Source organism: Danio rerio, chromosome 19 (assembly GCF_049306965.1).
Source record: "Danio rerio strain Tuebingen ecotype United States chromosome 19, GRCz12tu, whole genome shotgun sequence".
NCBI classification, from domain to species: domain Eukaryota; kingdom Metazoa; phylum Chordata; class Actinopteri; order Cypriniformes; family Danionidae; genus Danio; species Danio rerio.
In genome coordinates, this window is record NC_133194.1 from 45,562,487 (window position 1) to 45,587,058 (window position 24,572).

A 24,572-nucleotide genomic window follows, 5' to 3' on the forward strand; every position below is an offset into this window, starting at 1 on the left:
AATGAATGAATGAATGAATGAACTACTCCTTTAAGAGATTTAATATGTAAATTCTGCACACACACACACACACACATTAGGCATAAATGACATCCCTCTCACACTAACATGACAGAAAGCAGGCAAACTAATCTGGCCAGCAGAAATTGTCATGTTTTGTTAATAGGGAATGAAAAATGACCGTAACCAAAGACACCGACAGACTGGAAATCATGAGAGATAAAAACTCAGCTGCACTAGCGCCCTCTGCTGTTATACTGGAACACTCGAGGTTAGTCATTTAAACATTCTCCTCTCATTTCCAGAAATTAGCATTGTGTAACAACCAAACTATGCGCTTTAAACTACTTTTGCTATTTGTAAAGTAAATTAATAAGTAAATAAATGCAATGAAGTTTTAAAATACTCATTTTTTGAGAATTTATTCCTCACTTTAAAGGGATAGTTCCAAATGACTCATGATGGTTTACTCCACCTCAATGCATTGCAAACCTTTATGAGTTTCTTTTTGCTGTTGAACACAAAAGGAGATATTTTAAAGAATGTTAGAATCCGGTAAGCATTAACTTGCATATTATTAAATACAAATGACCGGTTTCCAACATTTAAAAAAAAATCTTCAATTGCAGATGTATCCAAATTCGGTCCTGGAGGGCCAGTGTCCAGCAGATTTTAGCTCCAACTTGCCTCAACACACCTGCCTGGATGTTTCTAGAAAGCCTAGTTAGAAATTGATTAGCTAGCCCAGGTGTGTCTGATTGGGTTGGAATTAAACTTTTAAGGACACCGGCCCTCCAGGACTGAGTTTGGACACCCCTGTTCTATTGTGTTCAACAAAATAAAGAATTCAGATTTGGAAGAAGTGACGGGTGAGCAAATGATGACAGAATACATTAATAAATACTTTTTACTTTTACTCTTTTTAGTAATTTTTGGAGAGAAATGTTGCTTTTTGCATTCAGAAGTCTGAATAGTACATTTTTGGAGGTCATCATGACCTAAATGTTTCATCATTGATCACAGATTGGGCTTTTCACCTAAAGCAATGGGTTTATTATTGACGTGGTCAAAGGTTGGACAAACATCCATAAAGCTGCAGCTGAAATTAATTGGTTTTATTTTGACATCTGATATTGTTAATAGAGCTTTACATAAAAAACATAACGTTTAAATTATATTGTTAATCACAAATTTAATGTTTTTTATTGTTATTTCCAAACACCTTAAAATTAAATGAAATCCTATTTTGCCACTGTGACTATATTCTCTCATTTTTCTCAATACACGTCTGATCAAAATGATGCATGGATATTAAACACCATACACTTCTCTATACACTTCAAGTTGTGCATTGACCACAACACAGCTCATACATCATTATCAAAACAAACCCACCACGCGTGTTTTTCCCGCAAAAGTGACGTCACGACGGCCACTCTTTCGAACTGCTCGAGTGCACGTGCCCGTCCGAACGCAAACGCTAATAAAAAAGGATTACTCTTTAAGCTTATTTGCCAGACACCTCAAGCATGTTAGTGGCGTCGTTTAAAGATTAAGCAGCGCTCACTTCGGGCAGGAATTTGCGCCCGAGCGGAAATGTAGTCAGAGAGGCAGCTCGGGAGGCGGAAGTGAGGTTAGAGCAGCAGTCTGCTCCGTCCATGTTATTATTGTTATTTTGGCTGTGTGATGGTTCACGGACGGCGGCCAGCCCGGGATTTCTCCGGTTACCAGCGCAGACACAAAGGGCTAACGGGCCACACGTTACAGCTGGACGTCTGTTTCACGACAGTTTGATCGCCAGCGTTGACAAAACGCGCAAACGTCGCTGTGCGCAGCGCTCGCAGAGGACTGTCTTTATTATTGACACCGCGACAGACATGAACGGCATCACCAAGGGCAGATTTGAGGTAACTCATATCGCGTGAACCGTGGACGTGCTCGTTGAACTGTGATAGTTTGCCCGAGGAAACAAAAACGGGCGGTGTCAGGCTGTCTGAGCGATGACAGTGTGTTTAAACGTATGTTTGTGTTAGTGCGCGCGCGCACGCGGCAGTGACTGACTGCGTGCGTGCCCGCGCGTATATGCCTGTAAGGGTACTGTATGTTAGTGTTTTTTGATGGGTATGTTTTTACATGCAGTGTTCAGGTTTTTGCTCGTCAAGGGTAATCCAGCCCTAACACAACGGCCCCAGCTGACCGTGTCAGCAACGGCGCGCCTGAATCGGTTTAGCGTTAGAGTTGGCTGCTGTTCTCGGAGTTTAGATCAAGCTGATTGGCTTGCTGACGTGCCCTGAATGTGAGGGCTCGAGAAGATGTCACAGAGCAGCAGTGTTATCTAAGGCACCCGCTGATGCTGTTTGTCTTCTTGTGCAAGTGTTATTGGTGAAGTTGCACCAGGCCGAGGCGTGTCTGAACCAGCTTTCAGCATATTGATTGTGCATGAACAGATCTGCTGGACGAGCTTTACATAATGTGTGTGTGTGTGTGTGTGTGTATGTGTGTGTGTGTGTCATTTTATGCTGTCCAGGTGTTCTCAAACAATGATGAGGCCCCCATCAACAAAAAACTTCCCAAAGAGCTTCTGCTCAGGTGAGCCAAGCATAATAAAGGCTTTTATTGTAATAAATCTATCTATCTATCTATCTATCTATCTATCTATCTATCTATCTATCTATCTATCTATCTATCTATCTATCTATCTATCTATCTATCTATCTATCTATCTACCTACCTACCTACCTACCTACCTGTCGGTCAATCTGTCAATCTCTCTACCTTCCTGTCTATCCATGTATCTTTCCGTCTATCCATCCATTTGTCCGTTCGTCCATATACACTGCAAATTTAAGATAGATTTAACTACCTTAGAGTTAAAAATGAACACTCTCAGAGTTTATATGGGAACCACTCTAAAAGTGTTAAAATAACACTTGTGAAAGAGTTAACATTATCAACACTCAGAAAGTGCTAATCAGCAAACTCATAAAGTGTGAAATATGAACACACTCAGTGTTATGTGTTAACACTTTTAGGTCAAATTTTCAACTCCGCACAGAAATAAAAATATATCTTGTTTAATATCAGCAACTATTTATTAACTATTCGGTTAATGTTTAAAGAAAACAATTCAAAACAGTCACTCATTGCTCCTCGTGGCAAAAGAAAATGGCATCTGAAAAAATCCTCCAGGGATAATATTGCTGCATAAATTCCCAGATAGTCGTCAACACTGTTTTAGTCTTAGATACATGTGACAAGGAGGCAAATCAGCTTTTCACATTGAGAGAGTTATTTTACCTTTATCTAACTCTAGAATTTCAACACTTTACTCTGAATTACCGCAACACTCAAAATTTAACACTAATGAATTTGTTGTGTATCTACTCATCTATCCGTCCGTCTGTCTGTCTGTTTGTCTATCCATCAATCTATCTGTCTGTCTGTCTGTCCGTCTCTCTACCTTCCTGACTGTCTATCTATTCATTTATCGATCCATCCATTTGTCTATTTGTCCGTCTATCTATCCATCTATCCGTCTGTCTATCCGTCTGTCTATCCATCTATCCGTCTGTCTATCCATCTATCCGTCTGTCTATCCGTCTGTCTATCCATCTATCCTTCTGTCTTTCCGTCTGTCTATCCGTCTATCCCTCCGTCTATCCGTCTATCCCTCCGTCTATCCCTCCGTCTATCCCTCCGTCTATCCCTCCGTCTATCCCTCCGTCTATCCCTCCGTCTATCCCTCTGTCTATCCCTCTGTCTATCCCTCTGTCTATCCCTCTGTCTATCCCTCCGTCTATCCCTCCGTCTATCCCTCCGTCTATCCCTCCGTCTATCTATCTATCTATCTATCTATCTATCTATCTATCTATCTATCTATCTATCTATCTATCTATCTATCTATCTATCCATCCATTTGTCTATTTGTCCGTCTGTCTATCCATCTATCCGTCTGTCTATCCGTCTGTCTATCCATCTATCCGTCTGTCTTTCCGTCTGTCTATCCGTCTATCCTTCCGTCTATCCCTCCGTCTATCCCTCCGTCTATCCCTCTGTCTATCCCTCCGTCTATCTATCTATCTATCTATCTATCTATCTATCTATCTATCTATCTATCTATCTATCTATCTATCTATCTATCTATCTATCTATCTGTCTATCTGTCTGTCTGTCTGTCTGTCTGTCTGTCTGTCTGTCTATCTATCTATCCATTTGTCTATTTGTCCGTCTATCTATCCATCTATCCGTCTGTCTATCCATCTATCCGTCTGTCTTTCCGTCTGTCTATCCGTCTATCCCTCTGTCTATCCCTCTGTCTATCCCTCTGTCTATCCCTCTGTCTATCCCTCTGTCTATCCCTCTGTCTATCCCTCTGTCTATCCCACTGTCTATCCCTCTGTCTATCCCTCCGTCTATCCATCCGTCTATCCCTCCGTCTATCCCTCCGTCTATCCCTCCGTCTATCCCTCCGTCTATCCCTCCGTCTATCTATCTATCTATCTATCTATCTATCTATCTATCTATCTATCTATCTATCTATCTATCTATCTATCTATCTATCTATCTATCTATCTATCTATCTATCTATCCATCCATTTGTCTATTTGTCCGTCTATCTATCCACATATCCGTCTGTCTATCCGTCTGTCTGTCTGTCTGTCTGTCTATATGTCTGTCTATCTGTCTGTCTATCCGTCTGTCTATCTGTCTGTCTGTCTATCTGTCTGTCTGTCTGTCTGTCTGTCTGTCTGTCTGTCTGTCTCTCTGTCTGTCTGTCTGTCTATCTTTCGACAAACCGACCGAACAGTCGCTCATTGTATATCGTGTTGTTTATCAATTGTTGTGTTATTTTTCTGTCTGCCTTCCTAACTTTTGCATATATGGAAGAGAAGAAAGTAAGAAGTATAAATACTCTTTCTTTATCCTTTATCTCAGGATTTTCTCCTACCTGGATGTTGTTACATTGTGCAGATGTGCTCAAGTATCCAAGGTATGGTCAACTGCTTTAGTTGAAAAATGCTTACTATTTACTCTCCCTCCCTCCAGTGGTTCAAAACTTTACGACTTTCTTTTTACTGTTGAACACAAAAGAAGTTTTTTTTGAGGAATATTAGACACCTGCAACCATTGACTTCCATAGAAGGAAAAACAAATACTATGGAAGTCAATGATTACACATTTCCAGCATTCTTCAAAACATCTCCTCTTGTGTTCAACAGAAGAAAGAAACTCCAAACAGGTTTATGACAGGTGAAGGGTGAGTAAATGATGACAGAATGTTCAGCTTTAGGTGAACAATCCTTTTAACAATCTGCTTAACATTGCTTCCTCATTTTCTCTGTGAAAAAACCCACAGGCCTGGAATGTTCTCGCATTAGATGGAAGCAACTGGCAGAAGATCGATCTCTTCAACTTTCAGACAGATATCGAGGTAAAAAAAAAGCAATGTTTTGTCATGTCATTGGCTTTTACGATGTATGTTTGAGTGCTTCATCTACAATATGTTGTGTGCTATAAATTGTGTGTGTGTGTGTGTGTTTGTGTATGTGTGTGTGCAGGATTAACACTGGGTCAGTAGGCTTTTCTACTGAATCCATAGACAGTAACGTCATCCCTGATCCTCTGTGCCTGAGCTCTCTCTCTCTTTCTCTCTCTCTCTCTCTCTCTCTCTCTCTCTCTCTCTCTCTCTCTCTCTCTCTCTCTCTCTCTCTCTCTCTATTTCTCTCTCTTTCTCTGTCCCTCTCTCTCTCTTTCTCTGTCCCTCTCTCTCAATTCAAATCAATTCAACTTAATAATTGCTTTATTGGGCTGACATGGTGTCTCAGTGGTTAGCACTCTCACCTTACAGCAAGAAGGTTGAGTCCCAGCTGACCAGTTGGCATTTCTCTGTGGAGTTTGCATGTTGTCCACGAGTTGGTGTTGGTTTCGTCCGGGTGCTCCCAATTCCCCCCACAGTACAAACACATAAGCTATAGGGGAATTTAATAAACTAAATTGGCCGTGGTGTATGAGTGTGTATAGGTGTTTCCCAGCACTGGGTTGCAGCTTTAAGGGCATCCGCTGTGTAAAACATGCTGGATAAGTTGGCGGTTCATTCCGCTGTGGTGCCCCCGATAAATAAAGGGACTAAGCTGAAAGAAAATTAATAATTGAGTTGCTTCATGGAAATGTTACAAATGTATTGCCAAAGCATTTACAAAGTTTACATTAAAAAGAACATATATATATATATATATATATATATATATATATATATATATATATATATATATATATATAAATATATAGACCTTATTCTAAATTGCGGAAGTGCGCCTGTTTTCGCGATTGTCTTAGAACTTCCGTTTCAGTCGCCTATGGGAGAAATGACAAGGAATATTAAACGGCAAAAAACGGTCAAACTACTTGCTCTACAAACAAATGTTTGCATGACTATACACACCAAGTAGAATAATATAACAAGGAAATATCAGTTTGCAACATTAAACAGAGAAACAAGCAGTTTTTAATGTCTAAAAATGTATGGAAGTGAATGAGACCGGAAGTCTCGTGCCAAAAAGATTCAAATGGCAGCGCCCACTCGTCTGCGGAGGATAAGGTCAATACATGTATATATAGAAAAGAACTGTAAACACAGTAAATTGTAGTAGTAGTAAATTGTAGTTCTAATTTTTTTAAAGAAATTAAATAAAAAAAACATTTCAAAATAAGTTATAAAAATATGAATAAATAAAATAAAAATAAATAGTTAAAAATAATAATAATACATCAGAATAAACTGCACATTTAACAATTAACGTTTTAGGATAAAAGACTGATGATAAATAATAATCAGTATCTCTCTCAATTCCTTTTTAATCATTGCTTTATTGACATGACACGTTACAAATGCCTTGCAAAGCCTTTATAAAGTTTACATTTTAAAGAGCATACATATACAGTTGAAGTCAGATTTATTAGCCCCCCTGATTTATTCTCTTTTTTTCTGGTTTCTGTTTAACAGAGAGGAGATTTTTTCAACACATTTGTAAACATAATAGTTTTAATAGCTCATTTCTAATAAATGATTTATTTTATCTTTGCCATGATGACAGTAAATAATATTTGACAAGATATTTTTTAAGACACTTCAATACAGCTTACAGTGACATTTAAGGGCTTAACTAGGTTAATTAGGGTAACTAGGAAGGTTAGGGTTATTAGGCAAGTTATTGTATAACGATTGTTTGTTCTGTAAACTTATATAGCTTAAAGGGGCTAATAATTTTGACCTTAAAATGGTTAAAAAAAAATTTTTAAAAGGCTTATAAGACTTATTACAAATAAGACTTTCTCCAGAAGGTAAAATATTTTCAGACATACTGTTAAACATTATTTGGGAAACATTTAAAAAAGAAATTCAAAGGGGGGCTAATAATTCTGACTTCAACTGTGTATAAAAAAATAAACATAGTAAACACAGTAAGTAATAAAACCTACTCCCAGGTGGAATTATATCGAAGTTGATATTTAGCCGCACCATATTGCTGTTTTGTAACATCTAGTTTTTATAAGGTGGGTTGTTAGCCCAACGTTCAACCCCCAACCTGGAGGACCAGGACATACACACATTGGCTGTACACACTACGGCCAATTTAGCTTGCTCAAATCACCTACAGCACATGTGTTTAGACTGTGGGGGAAACCGGAGCACTCGAAGCCGAAACCCACACCACCAAGGGGAGAACATACAAACTCCACACAGAAATGTCAACTGACCCAGCCGGGGCTCGAACCAGCGACCTTCTTGCTGTGAGACGAGTAATAGTTACATAATATAAACAGCAATTAAAGATACGAGTATAAATAAAATAAAAACAGATGATATAAAAACAGCATAAGACTCTGGGACTTCCCCATTCTAGTGATCACCCCCCCTCTGTGGACTTTTCCAGTGCCTATTAATCTATTGGACGTCTCCAACAGATTTGATTTTTCATCTAAGGTCTAAAAGTTAAGCTTTACAGCTCTAATTATGTGGAAGTAAATCGCACGGCCCCTGATTTCTACCCCCTCCCAGGAGTAGATCACTTTAGCGAGCCAAACGTAATAAAAGGTCTTGATCTCTGCCAGACGCCAGGGACTTTGTAGTAAAAAAAAGTATTATTAATTAATAAAAAAAAAAGAAATAATACAAATAATAATAAATTAAAACATGAACATTTTAGGATAAAAGAGTGAATGATATTAATAAAAACAGCATCTCTGTCTCTCTTATTTTCCTTTATGATTGCGGATTTCAAGGTTATTTTTCTTTCTAGCGTTGTCTTCATTTTTGGTTTCAAATTTGCAAAACAAGAAGAGGGAAGAGAAGTGAATCATTAATTTTGTTGTAGGAAAAGCCAACATGGCAATTTGCATAACAAGAAAAGAAAGGACAGAGGGTGAAGTTTGTCGAGACATGGTGCAAGTTTTTAAGAGTTTAATTAAAATGAGAATCTATTTCAATGTCAAGAATATTGAAGAACTTGAAAATGTGTGGATTTATAAAGATATGATGGCTCCGTTAAAGAAGGAGAACTAATATTTACAAAATGGCTTGAGTAAAACACATTTTTGTTAATTGGGGTATTATTAATATGGTATGAAATAAAGTAAATCTTTCTTTCTCTCAGGGTCGGGTTGTGGAGAACATCTCAAAGCGATGTGGAGGTTTTTTGAGGCAGCTCAGTCTCCGGGGTTGCCTCAGTGTCGGAGACGCCTCCATGAAGTGAGATATCATACTATTGTTATTAAACATAAATGCGGTTAATAGATAGACTAAAACGTACTAAAAGATATTAGAGGTGTATAAAGGTCATTTTCCACCCCAGAGTTTTTCTTTTCCTGTTATTTATTTAATTTCTAATGTATTTTCCTTTTAATACAAACCCTGACTTGTTTATATTTGTTGCCTGAATTATTAGCCGTTCTGAATTATTAGCCTCCTGCATATTTCCCCCAATTTCTGTTTAACAGAAATTAGGCGAATCATTGTTTAACGATGGTTTGTTCTGTAAACAATTGAAAAACATTTTGCTTAATTGGGTCAATAATATTGACCTTAAAATGTTTTTTCTTAAAAATTAAAAACTACTTTTATTCTAGTCAAAATAAACCAAAGAAGACTTTTTCAAGAAGAAAAATTATTATCAGAAATACTGTTAAAAGTTCTGTGCTCCATTTAATATCCTTTGAGAAATATTTAAAAAAAAGAAAATTAATTTCACAGAGGGCAAATAATTTTGACTTTAGCTGTTTAATGATTTTCTGTCGATGTTTTGCAATGTCCATGTTGCTGTTTTAGTGGACACTTTTACAGTTTAACAACTCCAACTGAGAGGTTTGTTTTGCTCTGACAGGACCTTCGCTCAGAACTGTCGTAACATTGAACATCTGAACCTCAACGGCTGCACCAAGATCACAGACTCCACCTGCATCAGCCTTAGCAAGTTCTGCTTCAAACTGCGCCACCTTGACCTGACCTCCTGCGTCTCCATCACCAATCATGCACTCAAGGCCTTAAGGTGAGGGTATTCATAAAGACTGAGGCCCCGTTTACACTGTGTTTTCGTTTTAATACACTTAAGTTCTGCAACGGTTACGCCATCTAACCAAACTACGCTAGAGTTTTCGAGCGCCGAAAACAGAGTGTTTTGCAAATGCTGAAGAGACTGTTTTCATTCTGAAACGCTGCTGCTCCGTCTCAGTGTGGACGGGGAAAAATGGAGACATCTGAAAACAAAGGCGGGGCTGCCGATATTCGCCTCTCTGATTGAGGCTTTTTCTCAATATTACGTAGCGTACACACAGCTCAGTCCTGCTTCCTCTCTTTGTAAGTTCAGACTTCGCAAGTTTGATATAGAAAACAGACACCCGAGGACATGTCGGGTAAATCTTCATAGGGAACAGTGTACTTTATAACCTTTTTAACATCATCCTAAATACGTACGTTGGTTCACTTTCTTAACAATAAAATGAAAACATAATACAAGGAACTGCCTATTTTCATTTTGATATTAACAACTTAACAGACAGCAGAAATGTTGAGGTGTTGTGCTGCATATATGAGCGTCATCTTCACTGTGTGCATATTTATAACAAAGCGGAGCCTATAACAACTGCCTCCTTTCATTTTCATTGAAAATACGAAACATACCCTCTCTTTAGCTGAATATCAGTTTTAATAATCAATAATGACCATTATAAAAGTAACGTACAATAAGTTTATACATTATAGAAAATTAAGGCAGCTAATCAGTGAATATACTGAATGTTCGTGGTTACATTAATTATTAACTTATCTTTGCGCTCAGCCAAAACACGTTACCTGAGAACAAGTAATAGATACATAAGACTAAACTCAGGGAATATGTGGTCGGATATAGACAACAAGATGAATTATATATCATGATTAACAAGTATAGTGAGATGAGATCCAGCGCTAGATACTTGATGAACAGTGCGACGAGCACAGCTCTGATCTGGCTAGATATACTGCAGCGCATGCCTGTGTGTGTGTGTGTGTGTGTGTGTGTGCGTGTGCGTGTGCGTGTGTGTGTGTGTGTGTGTGTGGTCACGTGATGTGCGTTTTTAGTGGTGTGGTGTAGACGGAGAGCTGTTCAGAAACACTGGTGTGGATGCGTATAGTTTTCATTCTAAAATGCTGTTTTAAAACTAAAACTTTCCAGTGTAAACGGGGCCTGAGAGCAGAACTTTGTGTTGGTTAAAGCTAGAAACCATGTACATGCACCTCTCGGTTTTGAGTTGTTGTTTTTTTTGCATTTTGGACTTTTTTCCAGTGTTTTATTCAAAGTGCACTTAAATGTTTTGGTAGCCCTTTATTTCAAGTCACAATTTACACTAAAAACATTTAAGAGCCTCTATTAGGGGCTTCTATGCAGTGTGCAACACAGCTCTAAGTGAAAGGAAACATCCAGCTGAGGGTTAAATCTGAAAATGCATTGTGTTTCAATGAAAATCAAATCAAAAATAAAAGATTCGACTCTGAGTCGTTTAAATGATTTATTGTTCGTCCGGATCTTTTGCCTGTTCCCATCAACGTCGACAGGAGACAAAACCAATTATGTATATAAAAAAAAAATTACAGAGAGAGAGAGCGAGAGAGACTAATATAAAAAAAATATAGTCCCTGCAAAATCATGGAGGGATTTGTAAGTATGATAATTATTAATTTTTTTATTTATTTTACCCTATTCGCTTCCAGTGTCTTACCTTAAGCTGGGAATCATGTACATAAGAGATATTTTACACGTGATTTTAAATACTTCAATTAAATTTTCTTAATGAATATTAACATGTGGTTGACCTCAAATGAACAAAAAAGCACAAACTACGATTCTTCAATGTGAAACCAGGGTGCTGAATCCATAGATATTTACATTAGATGTCGCCTACCCTGTTGTTGTCTATTGGAAGGAATGCGTCAATAGAGCCGCCATTTTAGTACAGGGTAGTATCCTGTGAAATGAATGAGGGACCAAGCTGTGGTCGAGGACTGTGACCATCTAGAGCCAGAGATATACACATATGTCTATGATCGGGAGTTTTCCCAGTGGTCAGTATGCAGTTTTATTTAATTATAAATATTTAAATACTTTTTTTAAATATATAATTATACATCACTCTTCTACATTGATGAATAAGTGACCACATGGGCATTCCTGACAAAAAGCTTGTGTTTGTGTGCATGGAAATGTACTGTCCACCCTCCCTGTTAAATTTGATTTAATCCAATTCCTGAAACACAGCTCCTCTCCTGCTTTCACTACTTATTTTGACGGAGGGAGCGATTCGTTTGTAAATGAATCCCCGTTATGAACGACTCGCTCACTTAGCCGAAAATAATACAAGTTTCTGGCTAGGCTGGTCAATCTGGATTTAGTTGGTTGTCTCCCAGCCTGACCAGCTAAGACCAGGCTGGAAATGGCTGGAAACCAGCCTAAAAATGGCCAAAACCCCTCTAAAACCAGGCTAGTTGACCAGCTAAAACCAGCCAACCAGCCTAGGCTGGTTTAAGCTGTTTTTTTCAGCCATTTTTTTGCATTGTTTGCTTATTTTATTCAACAAAACTAGCATAAGCCAGTTATTTAGTGCGAGTTGGTGCTACTTAACCTTATGGTCAGTGCTGTAGGCTAAGTGACTGTATTATCATCAATATTTAGGACAAAAGTTCATAACAAATCTTACCTATAAAATGTTCTGCTTGTGTTCTTTGTTTTCTTTGTTTGCTCGTTAATACACCCGTACACAACACTAAAGTCCAACATGTTTACGTTGGCACACTGTCTTGACTAGTGTGATTGATATTCATTTGTCCTGGGAGCACTGTACAAATGTGGCGGCGCTATTGACGCATGTTCAGGGTCCCTATGTGATATCTAGTGTATATATCTGTGTGAAGAGAGCGGCTGTGTTAATGATTATAAAGTGGGTCACCTCTGTCACCTTTATTTAATGAATGTTTTCCACAGTTGTAGTAGATTTGACTGTACAAGCCGGCGAAACAGGAAGTTCTGGGAGGGAATATTTAAACTGTGACTGAAGAACAATTATTAACTCATTGTTACACATTTCAGGTCATGTCTGATTTCCTTCCCCCATGGTATTGTTGGAAAGACAAGAAAGCATTTAGAAAACATTTAATAAATAAGTAATAGAAATTAGGTTCATTACGTTGGTATTAATATTTAGAAGAAAAATAACAAATGGTTTATTGATCTTCAACATGTAATGACATTTTTTCCTTTTAACAACTAACAACAGTTTGTTAGTTTTGAGTAGTGCCGTGGTGTTTTAAGATATTTTGCTTACACTTTATGAAAAATTTTAGTTCATTCAAATTTGTTCACCGAATGAACTAACAATTAAAACATTAATTACACATTATTAAAACCTCAATTTTCTCTTTTGATGTATTTAAAATGACCTAAAGCCCTGCTCACAGTGTGAGACTTCAGCCATGATATTGTCATCTGAGACGAATTTGGGAAATCCTAAAAGATTCCTGAAATCCTAGGCTAAAATCTGGGATCATTGATCATTGTTTGATGTTCACAGACAGTCGCTTAATGCCTGTTGTGATCAGATCTTCCTCCGATGAAGTTCTGGCAGTGTCACAAGATTTCAGACACTTTCCTGCAGTGTGACAACAGCTGTGATGAGCGTCAATCCAAGACATTATGACGGCTGAGATCTTACAGTGTGACATGGGAGCCATGTTCATTCAGTCTGATATGCTACTATCGTTCAGAATTATAAAAAATCGCACAGTGTGAGCTTGCCTTAAAGTCCCATGAAAATAAATTAAACATTTATTTTGTTAGCTCACGCTGCTAGTTTTGTGTTGAACAATTAATCTGTTTATGTAATTAAGAAAAAAAAATTGAAATCTAAAAATGCACTTCCTGTTTATTTTTTTTAGTTATATTGTCAGAATACGTGACTGAGGTATTGGGCGGGGCTTACACACTTAACCACGCCCCTCCAACTGTCAGTTTTGACGACAAACAGAAATGGTGAGCGTCTGTTAGGTTGTAACAACTCTCCCCAAACCCCTTTGCCAATCTTTCTGAATGAAAAGCCTACTTTACTACAACCATTCAGCTCGCAGCAGAAAAAACAAGCCACGGCCACTGTTTTCTCATTTAATGCTTTAAGTACTGCGTCACAATAGGAAAAAAAATAATCACAGCTTCTGGTTCATGGGGACTTTAGCATGAATGCATTTTTTATTTGCATGCATTAAAAGGAACCTATTGTTTACAAGATGTAAAATAAATCTCTGATATCCCTAGAGAGTAATTTTTTAGCTGAGAATACCCCACAAATAATGATTTAAAACCCTTTGAAACCTATTTAATCCTAATTGTGCCATTTTGGTGACTGTTGCTTTAACTTCAAATGAAATTGTGCTCTTTTTAAAGGAGGGCAGAGCTACAAATGCCTGTGTCAGTATAATGGCAAATTCAAAAACAAGAACCTCATATGCTAATGAGGGAGAGACGATCACTAAATGGGCGGGGCTTTCCCCCTTTTATTGACACCCACAAAGAGAGAATGTCAATCAAAGTGTTTCTGCAGACTGTTTTATGAAGTGTGATTTATAAAAAATAAAATGAATAGATTTTTACATTAAAAGCTGGCTATAATCCCAGACTGTTGCCATGTGACTGCGTTTAAAGTGATTTTGACTGACAAATGAACTACAGGACCTTACTGTGCAGTGTTACCAGCATTAACTCTCTTTATTTGTGTTTTCTGTTGGCTAGTGAGGGCTGTCGGATGTTGGAGAACCTGAATCTGTCCTGGTGTGATCAGATCACGAGTGATGGCATTGAGGCTCTCAGCCGCGGCTGCACAGCTCTCAGAGCTCTGTTTCTGAGAGGATGCACACAGGTACACTATAGGTGCAAAACCAATTCATGTAAAGCCCAAAAATATACTTTATTATGCATTTTGATGTGCATGTTCAATCAAGCACCTAGTGTAGTTTATTAATGTGCACAAACTCCTGACACATGCATGCTGTGTAGATTCATTCTATGTTCAATTTTTATTGCGAAAAACAAACACTATTACAATACAAATTGTTACATATCATTATCTTTGTTCTTTGTTTTTTAAAGAGAAGAAAAAGTCATTAGCAAATAATAATAAGGGTAAAAATAATAATAAGGTATGTAGTTTTATTCTTGTCAGCAAAAATGTATTTTTACTCTTTAATAAAACCAATTTTGTGTATATTTTCAATCTTTCTTATACGTTCATTAGCATTTTTGCGGTGTTCAGTAGTTCTAAATCAGTTCTTAATCCTGATTTGCCTTGTAAATGTCTTTTACAACAATGAAACAATGCCCTGGTTCAGTCTTGACTTTTTGTGGACAAACTACTGCAATAAAATAATTCAAAATGCAACCAAAATACTTTCCACTTGACAACATTGTACATACAGTCGAAGTCAGAATTATTAGCCCCCTTCAAAATTGTTCTTCTTTTTTTAAATGTTTTCCAAATGATGTTTAACAGATTCAGGAAATTTTCACAGTATGTCTGATAATATTTTTTCTTCTGGAGAAAGTCTTATTTGGTTTATTTCAGATAGAATAAAAGCAGTTTTTAATTTTTTAAACACCATTTTAGGGACAAAATTATTAGCCCCTTTAAGCTATTTTTTTTCGATAGTCTACAGAACAAACCATCATTATACAATAACTTGCCTATTTACCCTAACCTGCCTAGTTAACCTAATTAACCCAGTTAAGCCTTTAAATGTCACTTTAAGCTGCATAGAAGTGTCTTGAAAAATATCTAGTCAAATATTATTTACTGTCATCAAGATAAAATTAATCAGTTATTAGAGATGAGTTATTAAAACTATTATGTTTAGAAATGTTGAAGAAATCTGCTCTCCATTAAACAGACCACTTATTTATTTTCCCTCCAATTTCTAATAATTCAAGGGTTCTAATAATTCTGATTTCAACTGTATACATTATAAAAGTGCAAAATATTAATTGATGTCGGCACTTTTAATAATACTCCTATGCATTTCAGCTTGATGATACTGCACTGAAGCACCTTCAAAAGCACTGTCCCGAACTCATGACAATCAACATGCAATCATGCACGGTAAGACTTTTTATTTACTATATACAGAATAAGTGTGGATGTGTGATGTTTAATGTGCATACATGATATGCGAGCTGAGTGTTGTTGTTTTTTCCTCGTGCATCTCAGAGCAACACTGAAGTGTTTTGTTTCTGAATCAATCTGTTTTTTTAATGAATCATTAAAATCAATAATTCAGTGATCAAATAAAAGATCCAGTAATGAAGTCATTTGCTTTGTTTATAAATAAATCAGCCATTTTGAATGAGTCATTTGAATTAAGGATTAAATAAAATATGTAATAGCAACACCGCAGGAGAAATGCCAGCACAGGCTTCCAGTATCCGTAGTTTCAAGTGCTGCACATCTTGTATCTTCACACCATAGACAACAAAGATAGTAGGTCCATTCTTCATCAATGGAAACCTCAAGGCCACTGACATTGCTACATGATGATGTGTTTCCCTCTTTATGCACTGAAGCTGGTACGTTCCCTGAGTTTTTCCAGCAAGATGGTGCACCACCACATTATGGGTGTCAGGTCCGAGCATTCCTATATGGACAGTTTCCTGAAAAGTGGATTGGTGGTCATGGGCCAGCTAAATGGCCCCCTAGGTCTCCCGATCTGACCCCCTTAAACTTTAACCTTTGGGGTCATCTGAAGGCCATTGTCTATAGTGTGACGATGCAAGATGTGCAGCACCTCAAACTACGGCTACTGGAAGCCTGTGCTGGCGTTTCTCCAGGGGTGTTGCTATCAGTGTGTGAAGAATGGGAGAAGAGGGTTGCATTGACAATCCAACACAATGGACAGCACATTAAACATTTTAAAAGTGGTCAGAAACTTGTAAATAGCTCATGAAAGAATAAAGTTACGTTACAAACAAGCACACCATTGTTTTTCTTGTGAAATTCCCAATGAGTTTGATGTGTCGCATGACCCTCTTCCTATTAAAAAACAAAAAACAAAAGTTGGATCAAAGATGGCCGACTTCAAAATAGCCACTGTGGCCACCACCCATCTTGAAAAGGTTGGCCCCCTCACATATACTAATGTGCCACAAACAGGACGTTAATATCACCAACCCTTCCCATGTTATTAAGGTGTATCCATATAAACGGCCCACCCTGTACATTAAGGTAGCGTTCAGAAAAAACAAAATACCCGCAAAGAAACTCGACACAGAGGAGCATGAAAACCTCACTGCCAGCTAGTGCTTCAGAAGTGTTATTGCAGAGCACATCACACAGCACGAGAACTATAAATGCAGAAGCATAAACAAGCCTTCTAACATCTGTAATGTCTTTAGAAACAGTTCTCAGAGTTCGCTTTACCCAGACTTTAAGAAAAACAAACACACACAATTCAAATGAGTGTTTTAATATGCTTCCTCCATCTTGCAGCAAATCACAGACGACGGCTTTGTGAGTTTGTGTCGGGGTTGCCACAAGCTGCAGATGGTTTGCATTTCTGGCTGCAGCAACATCACAGACGCTTCTCTGACTGCCCTCGGCCTCAACTGCCAGCGGCTCAAGTAAAGCTTTCTTCATCTGTACACACACACACACACACACACTCAGAGACAAAGGTACACTCGTTCAGTCATTCATGCTGTGTGTTTTCTGCAGGATCCTGGAGGCTGCTCGCTGCTCACATGTGACTGATGCTGGTTTTACTGTTCTTGCCAGAGTGAGTAAACACACATAACAACACTGAAACAACAGAAACAAGCATAGAGACTGAAAACATTGATATGAGCTGCGAGACACTATTCTCAAAGTAACTCTGCTTCCTGTTGTAGAATTGTCATGAGATGGAGAAGATGGATTTAGAGGAATGTATTTTGGTGAGTTTTCACCTCCTAATTCTGAAAATAGTGTGTAGTTATGGACGTGTTTACATTTTTGGGGGCATTTGCTGTATATACAGTTGAAGGCAAAATTATTCACCAGCAGCTTGCTCTCTGCATCTCTCACATGGTCGCAGGACTGTGTCTGGTCAGTACCTGGATAAGTTACCACATGGGAAAGCTAGGTTGCTGCCAGAAGTGGTGTTAGTGAGACCAGCAGCGGGTGCTCAACCCTCGGTCTGTGTGGTTCCTAATGCCCCAGTATATTGATGGGACTATATTGCTCAGTGAGCATTGTCTTTCGGATGAGATGTTAAACTGAGGTCCTGACTCTCTGTGTACACTAAAAATTCCAGGATGGTCTTTGAATAGAGTAGGGTTTATTTAGCTTTGTAGGAAAAGGTTGTATAACATTTTTTTAGTTATCCAAGTACCTAAATTTACCACATATATTGCTCTTTTTCCACTTCATGCAGTTTTTGTGTCGTTTATTTAAATAGTCAGCTGTTCAGCAGTACCTGTTTCTACCGGCAGGTGGGAGTGGTTGTGTTGTCACACGACAAGTGTTAAAAAAAGTCCCCCCACTGCTCTGTCGTCATGTATTCATTATTTTGAAGAGCTGAAGCTGAGGTAGTAATACAAATGTTTTGCAAACTGAATAGTTCTAACTACTGATGAAGCTTAATATTTGTTTTGAAAGTATAAAATGTGTGCTGTTTTGGTCAAATAAAATAACTAACCAATAACATGTGCGTCATATAATGTAAATACATGAGAATAATTCAGAAAAACGTAAATTTTAATAGATATTGTTCTAAATAGGATATAAATATCTAGACATGCGTTCATGCATCTAGCTTAATATAAAATAGCTATATTCTTCTGTTCTACTACGCAATATGGCTGCTGTCTCATCATCCAGGTGGATGAGGAGATCTCCCCAGAAAAGCACAATATAAATGTAAGGAATTATTATTATTATTTTTATTAATATTACTACAATAATAATAATGATAATAATAATAATAATAATAATAATAATAATAATAAATATTATTATTTTTAATCACACTCCTGTGAAATTTTTTTTCAAATATTTCCCAAAGGATGTTTAACAGAGAAATGAAGTTTTCACAGTATTTCTGATAATATTTTTTCTTCTGGAGAAAGTCCTATTTGTTTTATTTTGGCTAGAATATTTTTATTAAATTTTTTCATTTTTTAAAAAACATTTTGAGGTCAACATTATTGTCCCTCTTAAGCAATATTTTATTTTGATTGTTTACAGAACAAACCATCGTTATACAATGACTTACCTTGTTGCCCTAACTTGCCAAATTAACCTAGTTAAGTCTTTAAATGTCACTTTAAGCAAAATACTAGTATCTTGAAAAAATATCTACTCAAATATTATATACTGTCATATTGGCAAAGATAAAATAAATTAGTTAATAAAAATGAGTTAATAAAAATGTTATGGTTAGAAATGTGTAAAAATCTTCTTTCTGTTAAACCGAAATTGGGGAGAAATTATACACGAGGGCTAATAATGCTGACTTCATCTGTATATTTATTGTTATTAAAATATTTCAGTAAATAATGATAGTAAATACTGCATAATCTGTAATGTATTTATTGCAGCTATATTATTATTATTATTAATATTATATTATATTTTACATACTTTTTATAAATAATAGTGTTTTTATTTTTCTGTTAAACCATTTCAAACTTTTTTTTAAAGAAATGTAATGTAATGTGGATTTATATAGTGTATTTATCGCGTATGGCCATACACCAAAAGCGCTTTACAGTCATGAGGGGGGTCTCTCCACACCACCACCAGTGTGCATTATCCAGTTGGGGAATGGGGATGATTGGGAGGCCATGATGGTTAAGAGCCGATGGAGGGACTTTGGCCAGGACACCGGGGCTACACCCCTACTCCTATACGAAAAGTGCCATGGGATTTTCAATGACCACAGAGAGTCAGGACCTTGGTTTAGCGTCTCACCTGTAAGACAGCGCTTACTGGCAGTATAGGGTCCCCTTCATAAGTCTCCACTTCACTTCCTAATCTGCAATTGCTCTCTGAATATCACACTAACTGTACCCCCCAAAAAAAAAAAAAATAATACTACTAATACTTTCCTTCTTAGACTTTACAGACCTGAAACTTGCCTATAGCACTGATTCATTGTTGCTCTTAGTTGTGTAAATTGCTTCCTTGTCCTCATTTGTAAGTCACTTTGGATAAAAGCGTCTGCTAAATGACTAAATGTAAATGTAAATGCCATAATACTAGGCCATTAGAACTCAAGCAGACTGGTTGAGCACCCCCTGCTGGCCTCATTAACACCACTTCCAATAGCAACCTAGCTTTTCCATGTGGTTTCCCATCCAGGTACTGACCAGGTTCAGCCCTGCTTAGCTTCAGTGAGTAACCGGTCTTGGGCTGAAGAGTGATATAGCTGTGACATTTTTTTAATGGTCTGCTGTGTCTGCAATCGTTTGTCCTGGTTAGTCAGTATGCTAATAATAAAGCTGTGTCTGTGTGTCTCCCATTCAGGTGACTGATAACACTCTGGTTCAGCTCTCCATCCACTGCCCTCGGCTGCAGGCGCTGGTGAGTGCCTCAACTGTGTGGGAGTTTTGCTTTCCTGCTGCTTATTTCTGGCTTTCTGGAGAGAAATTACAGAGACAGCACATTTGTTTCTGCATCCCACTCTGTGTGTATGTGTGTCTCTGTCTGTGTGTGTATTTGCGTATGTGTGTGTGTGTTTTGCAGAGCTTGTCTCACTGCGAGCTGATCACAGATGATGGGATCCGCCACCTGAGCAGCAGTGTGTGCGGTCAGGAGCGCCTGCAGGTGGTGGAGCTGGACAACTGCCCGCTGATCACAGACATCACTCTGGAGCACCTCAAGAACTGCCAGCGGCTGGAGCGCATCGAGCTCTACGACTGCCAGCAGGTGTCCCGCGCCGGCATCAAACGAATCCGGGTCTGTCACTAAACAAGCGCTACATCTGTCACAAAACACACTTGTGCAGTCACATGTTAAATCATCACATTCCTCTGATAAAGCCATAGAGCTCTTCACTTGTTTCAAACTTTTATGAGTCTCTTTCTTCTTTTGAACAATAAAGAAGATGTTTTGAAAATGCTGAAGACCTGTAACCATTGACATTCATAGAGGGAAAAACAAATACTGTGGAAGTCAATGGTTACAGGTTTTCAGCTTTCTCCAAAACTTCTTGTTTTGTGTTCAACAGAATAAATGGCTAGATGTGTCACAACTCACAAAACTCAAATTATCGCAATGTTAAATTCTCAAACTGTAATGAAATATGATGATGATGGTGATAATGATGATGATGATGATGGAAAAATGCTTTATTTGTCACATACACTTTTACATGTAGCGAAATTGGACCCCTCCGACCATACACAAGCATCACATATTTTAGGGGAAGACGGGTCAGTCGAGAGGTATTTTTTAGAAAAATTAAATATGATACATTTGGGAAGAGGGAGCCAAAAAAATCCCCTCAAACTCGGTGTGAGATCAGGCGGGAAAATAGCCCCAGCAAGCCAGGAGAGATATGGGAGGGAGGGGAAAAAAATGTGACCGCCTTCGCCAAAGAAGTGACTTAACCTCTATTAAAGGGATAGTTCACTTCACTCGTTGCAAATCTGTTATGGTGTGTTCACACCAGATGCAGCTTGTGCAAATAAATTGTGCTGTTTGCACGTCAATAGATCTGTGAACATTTTGAGTTTACTCACTTCGAGCGCCATATTCGCTTTATTCGTGCGTGAATGTCACTTCACAGCAGGCGTGGATTTGCATCATGTGCAGAGCTTCTCTCTGCCTGCTGACTCTAGTTACATTGCTAAATAGCTAACATGGATTTTATTGAGATAATAGCTGTGTATATTAGGAATACAACTGTTCTCAGTAAAAAATAAATAAAAAACTATCGTCCTGTTGTCCTCCCATGATTCGGTGTATCCTGTGATCTGTGGTTCAGAATATGCAGTATTAATATTGGTTTGGTGATCAAAACAGCAACAAAGCAAAAAAAGTTTCGCCTTTGTGCTTCGGATTACCTTTCACATGCATTGCACTTGCAAAGACCTGTCCAATCACCTCTTAGTATGTAAAGTTGTTGATGACATCGTTTCCTCACGTGCCGGTGTGTGGAGTTTCTCAGCATGGCAAGTGATGGATATAAAGTTCCAAAGCACAGCACATTGCCGTCAGTGTTTCAACAGACACTCATTGTAAATTCAGACAGACACAAAAATAGCGAATGCCGATTTAAAAATATATAAATAATTTTTTTGTAAAGTTAGCCTACATTAGTGGTCAATAACAGGTGGCTCGATGTCCGTATCCAGACCCAGAAGTGTCCCATATGGACCCAGACATCTTAACAGGTCTGTTACTTCAGTCTCGCTCGCACTGGATGTTCGTTCGCTTCCGATCGCTCCCACTATTTATTCACTCCATTTACCAGCTGTCAACTTAGATTTCTTCTCAACTGACTGTTCCTGCTGAATTAAGACGAGAGAGAAGAGCTGAACACTTTCTCTTGGCTTAAGTTTCATTCATGGTGCTGATGAGTGATAACGGAGCTCCCTGGATTATTGGTTACAAACATGCGATGTTGCCTTGGTAATGCAAGCATAATGTAAACGGAGTAATCAATACTCTAAAAGTGCTCAATTATTTAGATGCGTTGACAATTATTATCTGTATAATAGGGCATATGCTGAGCTAGTGTTGTTCCCATACTGATAAACTTCCAGTAACCTGTTATTGTAAATTTTTTTCCATTTTATACGGTTCCTTTAACAGCATCGATGTTGTAATGTAATTAAAACACATTCAGTTAAATAAACGTTGGCATTCATTTAGTTGTTCAAGCGTAAAACGAGACAAAAGGCCTTTTACTCGCACGCCTCCGTCAGAATCGGCAGGCTAGCGCACAAGCTCCTTTGAATATACTGGGGTAAAATAAATGCTCATATTATAAAGGCATGGCGGGGAAAAATGTAATTTAATGCAGTGCCTGTACAATCTGAGACCCACTTTATATCATATATTGGATTTTAAAGAAATGTAATTTTTGCATTGGCATAAAGTTCACCGGAAGCGCTTAACCCAGGTTACTGGCAAATTAAAAGTCCTATAAGCATGCTTCGGCATAAAACCCATTGGTTGAGACTGTTGTATCAGAATCAGAAAAAGCTTTATTGCCAGGTGTGTTCACACATACAAGGAATTTGTTTTTGTGACAAACCTTCTACAGTGCAGCAAAATTACAGAGACGGGACAAAAAACAGATAATAAATATGTTTTATTTTATTTATTGTGTCAGTATGGGGAAAAAGAAAGTAAATTAGAAAAAGGGGAAATTAAAGCTTTTTCTCTCTTTATTTTTCTTAAACGTTTTATTTGAACATACAATTTTCAAATTGCCCTACTTTTACTTAATTGAAGCGAGAACATGCAAATCCACAGTCATGTGTGAATCCTGTTTCATTGTCAGTTGTTTGTTACCCAATAAATATGTATATTGTTCTTTGAATTTTTCTGTAGCCTTTTTTTGTACCGTACCAAAACCGTGATACATACCAAACCATGAGTAGATTGAACCGTTGCACCAATAGTGTTTATGTGCTTTAGGAAGGCTGAAAAACAGCATAGATTTGTTCGACGCCCTGTCTGAGTCCACTAGATCCTTTCAGAGGTGCACCCAGCTCTGAGACTTCATCAACTGCTCCAGAAACTATACCTGAATGATGGAGGCTTTCGGCGGTGCTTCTGACTGAACCGAGCTCAGTTTGATGAGCTGTTGTCCGGGGTCAGGGGTCAGATTTCGCTTCGGGACACCAACAACAGGCGCTCTGTCAGAATCACGCCCCTAGAAGAGCAAGCTTCTGATTGGTTAATCGTGTCAATTACACCACCTCATTCACGTCTTTGAATTGACTTAACATGTATATCACTCGCACTTAGCACTTCATCCACATCTGGTGTGAACGCACCATTTGAGTTTCTTCTGTTATAAAATAATAAGTACATGTCCATAAGTTTCGAATGATCTAAATGGAGGATTTAAGATGCTGATGGCCGTTAAACGTCACAGCAGTGTTTTGAAACGGGATCAATCAATTGTATCTCATTCTGCTCTTGTTTCTCCTATAGGCTCACCTTCCTGAGATTAAAGTCCACGCTTACTTTGCCCCGGTCACGCCACCTCCATCAGTGCACGGCGGAGGTCAGCGTCTGTGCCGCTGCTGCGTCATCCTCTGACAGAAGGAGGAGCCTCTGAGTGACATCACAGAGAATCGAGCTGTCAGCCAACCTCTAAACTGCGCCTTTCCCCTGCTTCACGCCACTGAGGGGCGTGGCTGGTTCACGGAGCGCTTGCCTGGCAGCCGAATGGACCTGAACAAGTTGCACAAAAAATAAAATACAATGCAACAAAAAAACGGATACACACGAAGAAACATCAAGGAGCTACCATGTAAAATATGTCATGTTTGGATCTATAGAAAACAAATGCACTTCAAAAGCATTATGGAACTACTGAATATGAAACGAACGACTTAGAGATGCTGTTTTTTGATTATGACGACGACGACTACACAGTGTTTACATCCTGCTCCTCCTCAGCCAATAGGAATGCATTGTTGTGACATGAACAAATAGAGAAGCGGAAAGAAAGCGTGCGAGCTGCAGGATGCCAGAATCTGGATTTATGTAGGATTGATCATGTGACTATTGAAGCTCTATTGAAGCGTTTCTGTCTGGTTTTGCGTGTGTGTGTGTGCGTGCGTGCGTGCGTGCGTGTGTGTGAGAGAGAATGTTTAAATATAGAAAACGGATTATAACACTACAAACAAATCAACCCATATTAAAACTGGAGTAAATGTTTTATTTTTCGGTTTGTTTTTTTTTTTTATTAGTGCTCACCCTAATTTTGAGAGGACGCCGATGAAATGAGAAAGCGAGGGGACGAGAAGGACTGTGAATGTGCATGCCAGAGAAGCTGGAGTTACAGT

At 38.2% G+C, this 24,572-nt stretch overlaps 1 protein-coding gene across 2 annotated transcripts; it reads left to right on the plus strand.

The window, feature by feature from the left end:
- Window positions 1-1,660: 1,660 nt before the first annotated feature.
- On the plus strand, window positions 1,661-24,444 carry fbxl2 (F-box and leucine-rich repeat protein 2). Of its 2 annotated transcripts, none has more exons than XR_012394489.1 (14): window positions 1,661-1,907; window positions 2,528-2,589; window positions 4,936-4,990; window positions 5,357-5,431; window positions 8,655-8,749; window positions 9,381-9,545; window positions 14,310-14,436; window positions 15,595-15,669; window positions 17,053-17,183; window positions 17,278-17,338; window positions 17,451-17,495; window positions 20,068-20,124; window positions 20,287-20,649; window positions 20,729-21,496. XR_012394489.1 is itself a non-coding variant. In NM_200106.1 (14 exon segments), coding segments are annotated over 14 exon segments (1,299 nt in total). In that variant the 5' UTR covers window positions 1,670-1,877; the 3' UTR covers window positions 23,821-24,444.
- The last annotated feature ends 128 nt before the right edge of the window (window positions 24,445-24,572 follow it).